The 7,845-nt window shown below is 46.3% G+C and overlaps 1 protein-coding gene across 1 annotated transcript in view; it reads right to left on the reverse strand.

Moving 5' to 3' along the window:
* The window catches only part of TMPRSS7 (transmembrane serine protease 7), a 42,151-nt gene extending 35,665 nt beyond the window's left edge, over positions 1-6,486 (reverse strand). Inside the window, 5 exon segments of the mRNA XM_070455040.1 lie at positions 53-97; positions 100-224; positions 2,131-2,151; positions 3,410-3,477; positions 6,356-6,486. Of these exon segments, the coding sequence (XP_070311141.1) occupies positions 53-97; positions 100-224; positions 2,131-2,151; positions 3,410-3,477; positions 6,356-6,448 (352 nt within the window). The 5' untranslated portion in view covers positions 6,449-6,486.
* Positions 6,487-7,845: the final 1,359 nt, after the last annotated feature.

Here is a 7,845-nt window from a genome sequence, read left to right on the forward strand (position 1 = left end):
ATCAAGACTACTGCTGGAAGGAGAGTTTGAGGGAGAATTACCCAGTAATCACCATCTAGTACCACAGAGTCCATGTCCACAGCCAGAGCCTGCAGGCCCCCACAGAGGCCCGGTTTACGACGCTTGTCTGGACGGGGTCCTTCAGGATGGCAGCCACACCGGCCTCACAGAAGGTGAGGCCCTTGGCGTGAGGCGTGACAGATACAAGCCAGAAGCGGGCAAGGGGCGTGAGGCACGACAGATACAAGCCAGAAGCGGACAAGGGGCGTGAGGCACGACAGATACAAGCCAGAGCGGACAAGGGGCGTGAGGCGTGACAGATACAAGCCAGAAGTGGGCAAGGGGCGTGAGGCACGACAGATACAAGCCAGAAGCGGACAAGGGGCGTGAGGCACGACAGATAGAAGCCAGAAGCGGGCAAGGGGCGTGAGGCACGACAGATACAAGCCAGAGCGGACAAGGGGCGTGAGGCGTGAGAGATACAAGCCAGAAGCGGACAAGGGGTGTGAGGCGTGACAGATGCAAGTCAGAAGTGCGCAAGGGGCGTGAGGCACGACAGATACAAGCCAGAAGCGGGCAAGGGGCGTGAGGCACGACAGATACAAGCCAGAAGCGGACAAGGGGCGTGAGGTGTGACAGATACAAGCCAGAAGCGGGCAAGGGGCGTGAGGTGTGACAGATACAAGCCAGAAGCGGGCAAGGGGCGTGAGGCGTGACAGATACAAGCCAGAAGCGGACAAGGGGCGTGAGGCACGACAGATACAAGCCAGAAGTGCGCAAGGGGCGTGAGGCACGACAGATACAAGCCAGAAGTGCGCAAGGGGCGTGAGGTGTGACAGATACAAGCCAGAAGTGGGCAAGGGGCGTGAGGCACGACAGATACAAGCCAGAAGCGGGCAAGGGGCGTGAGACGTGACAGATACAAGCCAGAAGCGGGCAAGGGGCGTGAGGTGTGACAGATACAAGCCAGAAGTGCGCAAGGGGCGTGAGGCACGACAGATACAAGCCAGAAGCGGGCAAGGGGCGTGAGGTGTGACAGATACAAGCCAGAAGTGCGCAAGGGGCGTGAGGTGTGACAGATACAAGCCAGAAGCGGGCAAGGGGCGTGAGGCGTGACAGATACAAGCCAGAAGCAGACAAGGGGCGTGAGGCACGACAGATACAAGCCAGTAAAGGGGCGTGAGGCGTGACAGATACAAGCCAGAAGCGGGCAAGGGGCGTGAGGTGTGACAGATACAAGCCAGAAGCGGGCAAGGGGCGTGAGGCACGACAGATACAAGCCAGAAGTGCGCAAGGGGCGTGAGGCACGACAGATACAAGCCAGTAAAGGGGCGTGAGGCACGACAGATACAAGCCAGAAGCGGGCAAGGGGCGTGAGGCACGACAGATACAAGCCAGAAGCGGACAAGGGGCGTGAGGCACGACAGATACAAGCCAGAAGTGGACAAGGGGCGTGAGGCGTGACAGATACAAGTCAGAAGCGGGCAAGGGGCGTGAGGTGTGACAGATACAAGCCAGAAGCGGGCAAGGGGCGTGAGGTGTGACAGATACAAGCCAGAAGCGGACAAGGGGCGTGAGGCGTGACAGATACAAGCCAGAAGCGGGCAAGGGGCGTGAGGCGTGACAGATACAAGCCAGAAGCGGGCAAGGGGCGTGAGACGTGACAGATAGAAGCCAGAAGCGGACAAGGGGCGTGAGGCGTGACAGATGCAAGTCAGAAGCGGGCAAGGGGCGTGAGGCACGACAGATACAAGCCAGAAGCGGGCAAGGGGCGTGAGGCGTGACAGATACAAGCCAGAAGCGGACAAGGGGCGTGAGGCGTGACAGATACAAGCCAGAAGCGGACAAGGGGCGTGAGGTGTGACAGATACAAGCCAGAAGCGGGCAAGGGGCGTGAGGCACGACAGATACAAGCCAGAAGCGGGCAAGGGGCGTGAGGCGTGACAGATACAAGCCAGAAGCGGACAAGGGGCGTGAGGCGTGACAGATACAAGCCAGAAGCGGACAAGGGGCGTGAGGTGTGACAGATACAAGCCAGAAGCGGGCAAGGGGCGTGAGGCACGACAGATACAAGCCAGAAGCGGGCAAGGGGCGTGAGGCGTGACAGATACAAGCCAGAAGCGGGCAAGGAGGCCACGTTTGTTGTTGCTGCTACGGTGAAAAGAGACGGAAGTTCAGGGATATACCTCTTAGAAAGTCGACATTCGTAAGGAGCCAGCGACCCTTCTGATAAATTCAAGGTGAAGCCAATCAGCACTCCCTTCAACTAGACATAACCTCCTTCTTTAGGAAGCCATTGGCCACTTTTATGGGAATTTAGAAAGAAAAACATCTGGATAGGTGTATTCTTGCTCTGGGTTCAAATCTAGAACCATCAGTATATTTTGCGTCTCCATGGAGAATACACTGTTTCTATGAGCATCCATCAGTGTTCACTGCCATTACAAATAACAGCAGTTAGAATGCTTGATACCTCAGGATCTTTAGACACAGTGCTAAATCTGCTTTATCCCATTAATCCTGTGAGGAAGGTCCTATTACTTTTCCAACTTTACACATGAGGAAATGAGGGTCAACTAGAAATCATACAGCTCTTGAGTAACAAATCTAGAATTCAAGCCTAATTTGGTTTTCATGTAGCTGCTCCTGCTTCAGTTTGCTCTTGGAGCAGAATCTCCTGAGACATAAATATTGTCATGTTTTATGAAAAAAAAAAAACATAAGATAGTGTTCTGCCGCACATATTTTGGGAAATGGGAAGTGAAGGGAAGGAAACAAATTGCTTTACTACAAGACTTTCTTAGTGCCTTTAATCTGCCAAAATGAATTGTGAATCTCTGCAGATATAGTGGAGGTAGGGGAAGGCAAGATACAGCACACAGCACACAAATTTTCCTAAAAATCATTTGACCATGGGATGCCTTTTTTCTCAGAAGATTTCTAGCAGCTAGTTTTTTACTGAGCATATTTTGAAATACATCGATCAGTGTTTTCTTTTTGCCTTCACCTAACGATAGTGGACGTGTTTGTGGCCGTTTTGCCTAGCAGCACTAGTGCAGAGCTCCAGGTTATTCCGCTGTTTGTGTGTGTTCCGTCTCTCAGGCGTGTTCGACTCTTCGTGACCCCATGGACTGTAGCCCAGCAGGCTCCTCTGTCCACGGGATTTTCTCAGCAAAAATACTGGAGTGGGTTGCCATTTCCTTCTCCAGGGGAGTTCCTAGTGAGTTTTGGTAAATGAAGAGAAAAACTCAGCATGAAAAAGATCTGGGTCACAATTGTGCTAAAAGGGTATTAACCCACAACTGTCTCCAAGAAGTTACTGAAAATGATGTGACTGCAGCCCTTTCACACCGTTGTGAGAATTTACTGCAGTGAACCTAGAAGTCCCGAAGCAAGGGACTGTCCATACCTGACATCCGCAGCTACAGACTGCCGGTAAAATTTGGAGAAGGCAGGTGTTGTATAAACCAGGTTTATCTGCAAAAGAAGAACAAAGATGTCTGAAGTCTTTCAAACTTGGCTTCCTTGCACAGTACCCAGCATTCTATAGGTCCAAGCTCTGACAGTTAGCAAGGAGAAAAGCCAGCCTCAAACTAAAGGCTTCTAATCCCAAACCCATGCATTATTCTTTGAATTAAAATAATTTATTACTTCCTGTATCAGAGTTACTGTCATTCTGCAGTTGGTGAAAATTAATCAGCTACCTTTATTCATTTATTGCTGTCTTTAGACACCCTAATCAAGCCTAACTTCAGAATTATGCTACTCCAATAGTAAATTTTCCCCACAATGAGTAAAATTCCTTTAAGCACATTTTCAAAGTGTTTGACCCAATCTCTTCTGTCAATGTACACCATGGAAAATGCATATTCTCAAGGACACATTCCTAAATTAGCCACTAGAGGGCGAGTAGCGCCCATGGTAGGGCCTTGCATCTCCCTTCAGAACTCTCCTTTCCAGGAATTTTTTTTTTTTAACACCGTAAGTGGATCTCAAAAAGAGAGCTACTTCAATCAACTGACATGGTGTGCCCTTACTTAGCATTTCTAAAACCAATTTCTTCTACCAAGTCTTTCCCTGTATTCCCCTTCCTACATAGTAGCAAAATCACCTACCTAACCTACCAGATTCTCTTGATGAAGGTGAAAGAGAAGAGTGGAAAAGTTGGCTTAAAACTCAACATTCAAAAAACTAAGATTATGGCATCTGGTTCTATTACTTCATGGCAAATTGATGCGGAAACAATGGAAACAGTAACGGACTTTATTTTCTTAGTCTCCAAAATCACTGCAGATAGTGACTACAGCCATGAAATTAAAAGATACTTGCTCCTTGAAAGAAAAGCTATGACCAACCTATACAGCATGTTAAAAAGCAGAGACATTACTTTGCCAACAAAGGTCCATCTAGTCAAAGTTATGGTTTTTCCAGTGGTCATGTATGGATGTGAGAGTTGGACTATAAAGAAGGCTGAGTGCCGAAGAATTGATGCTTTTGAACTGTGGTGTTGGAGAACTCTTGAGAGTCCCTAGGACTGCAAGGAGATCAAACCAGTCAATCCTGAAGGAAATCAATCCTGAATATTCATTGGAAGGACTAATGCTGAAGCTGAAGCTCCAATACTTTGGCTACCTGATGTGAAGAACCAATTCATTAGAAAAGACCCTGATGCTGGGAAAGGTTGAAGGCAGGAGAAGGGGAAAACAGAGGAGAAAATGGTTGGATGGCATGACCAACTCAATGGACGTGAGTTTGAACAAGCTCTGGGAGGTGGTGATGGACAAGGAAGCCTGGAGTGCTGCAGTCCATGGGGTCGCAAAGAGTCAGACATGACTGAACAACAAATGGCCCATGAGAAAAACACAAAACTCCCCAAACTTTAGAAATAGTACAGCATCATGGAAAAATACGACCCACAGAGTTTAAATTCACTATGCAACACAGAATATGTTACCTTGGCCTACTGAGCTTCCTTTCCCCTGCCTCCTTCTCTCTTTTTTATTCTGTAAAGAGGTGATAAAAATACCTACTTCTTTGGGTGGGATGATAAATAGCTATAATTAAATGGGTTGAGCACAGTACGAACTATACAACAGGGTCTACACAAAGTCAGCATTGAGTCTACAGGAGGCCAGGGAGGGTTGCTTTGAGAAAGAGGTTTTTTGGATGGGTCATGAATGACGGGTGGAATTTCATTCCCTAGAGGCTGGACAGAAAGGTTCAGGTCCAAAGTGAGTAACATGAGAAATCAGAGCCACCAGATATGTCAGTGCAATGATTATTCATAACAAGCAACAATTGCCTTATTCCACAAAGTTTCTGTGGGAGAAAGTGGTGAAAAATGAGACTGGGGTGATCAGGGACAGATCTAGAAAAGTGTTTGCCTGCCATTCTTCAGAATCAGTATGTTATCCTTATGCCAAAGGAGAAATGTTATTGTTCAAGGATCACTCCAGCAGTAGAGAGGAATGATTTTGGGTGGGGATGGAGGAATACTGCCTGGGATTGGAAAAAAATGTTAAGGAGATTTAAAAAGAATGCCTCTCTCTTTGGGCTAATTGGAGAGATAATTGATGTTTAGGAAAGGCCATGATAGATATTTTTCTGTTTGACCAGTTATACTTTTAGGAACTCAGCTAAGGAAGTAATCAGAGACACACAGCTTACCTGGTAGTTTTGTTATAACATTGTCTGTAACAGCAAAAATAGGAAACAACTTAAATATCTAATAAAAAGGGACTTACCAACTTCAAAGTTATCAAAATTTATGTTTTTTTCTAAAGACCATGTACTCGCGTAGAAACATGCAATGTTAAGAAGAAAAAGTCAGATTATAAAACTGAATATCTACTAATACTCCAGTTCTGTGCTATATCCTATGTCTGTGTGGTCCAAAATCAAAAGAGGCTCTATCTCTGGAGATTGCATTAAAGGAGATTTTATTTTTTTTAATACTTTTTCTAAATTTTATAAATGTTTACAATAAATATGAATTAGTTCTGTAATAGGAAAAGTGGGTTTTTTTTAAGTGAAGAGATGCCAGTGTATCAGTGTTGAAATAAATGTGTATGGATCACAGAATTAATCAGTATGCATGTAATTTCTGTACTAGAAGGCATTTTAAAGCTCACCTGATACAATTACTTTATTTTATAGATAAGAAAAACTGAAGTGCAGGAAGCCCTTTCTTTATTTTCAGTAGGAAAAAAAAGAAATAATTCTATAAAATAGCAATTTTATCTTACAACCATGATGAGCTAAAGCCCATGTTTTCCTGAGTTCTTCCTTCTGCCCCCATCCCTCCCCCACTGACCTCACCTTTCCCAGACTCTCCCAGCTCCCACCATCACCTCACCACTTGCTGTACAGTCCGCGCCACTGACAGAAATTCCCTGGACTCCTTCTGTCGGTATTCAGGAAGAAACTCAATGTTGGTGATGCGAAACATCCCAGCAAAGTAAAAAGCATCTCTGCTTTCTGTCTCGCCTGTAAGACAGGAGGGAAGGTGGTCAGGAGGCTTTCCCATCTGTGTGGTGGTGAGGCATGATCTGTGTCTGTATCACCGTTCTAAAATGATTTTAGACAATTTTTTATTTTACTGTTCATAGCCTGAGAAGCTCTAAATGTAGTTTACAACATCTCTTCCATCAGTGGTAACCATCATAGCCCTTTATATTCTAATCTTTCTATCATCTTCTGGCAAATGCTTAAAAATAAGAATTTAAGGTCACAGACCTCTTTGACTTTATATCTGTCCTAGAGTCACTAAATAAGGACTTTTGATAGCTCAGTTGGTAGAGTCCACTTGGTTCAATTCCTGGGTCAGGAAGATCCACTGGAAAAGGGATAGGCTACCCACTCCAGTATTCTTGGGCTTCCTTTGTGGCTCAGCTGGTAAAGAATCCACCTGCAATGCAGGAGACCTGGGTTCAATTCCTGGGTCAGGGAGATCCCCTGGTGAAGGGAAAAGCTACCCATTCCAGTGTTCTGGCCTGGAAAATTCCATAGACTGTATAGTCCATGGGGTCACAAAGACTCCGGCAAATGAGCACCTTTCACTTTCAGGGTCACCAAGGGGTCAAAAACACAGAGCATAGACAATGTTCACATCTTGAATCTGTGGCAGGTAAGGAGGTGAGAGATGTACACTGCCAAGCTCTGGGGTGTTGTGAGCACAGTGCGTGAAGAGGGAAGGGCTCCCCCAGCTGACTTCACTGAGCCCCAAGTCTCTCACCCCCTTTCTGACTTTTGTGGATGATGCCCCGGGTGCTAGGCCAATCTTTAGCTCTGGGAAATTCATGGAGAGCTTATTCACAAAGTGTGGTCCTCAGTCCAGTGTCAAATAACTGCTGCTCAAAAATTCTGTCCAAGGAGGACCACAGGACTGGGTATCATTCGGGCCAGAAACTGCTGCCAAGACAGACAAAGATATTGCCATGTTTGAGATGCCTTCAGGTCCCTGAGAATAGCCCAGGGAGGTGAGGGACTCTCTTTTCAGACTTTCCTTTTTGTTACAAGGTTTCACTGCTATGAGCATCACCCCCAGGGTCTCATGGCCATGGTATATTTCTTTCCTGAGACACACATCCCATGGTATCAGAACTGTCTGCATTTCTGTCTTTCTAAATGAACAGTAAATTTTTTTGTCCCTCAGCCCCTAAAATAGGGTAGTGAGTGCCTGACTTAGATTTCAAGCTCAATAAATGTTGGTGGGAAGGAAGGGGAGAGAAAAAGAGAGAATAGTGTCTCTTAGTACAATGCCCAGTGCCTGGAAATGCTAAATAAGTGAAGGCTGAATTAAAACAAGGTGCAACCAGGACTTCCTTGATGGTCCAGTGGTTAAGA

This window comes from Odocoileus virginianus, chromosome 25 (assembly GCF_023699985.2).
Source record: "Odocoileus virginianus isolate 20LAN1187 ecotype Illinois chromosome 25, Ovbor_1.2, whole genome shotgun sequence".
NCBI classification, from domain to species: Eukaryota; Metazoa; Chordata; class Mammalia; order Artiodactyla; family Cervidae; genus Odocoileus; species Odocoileus virginianus.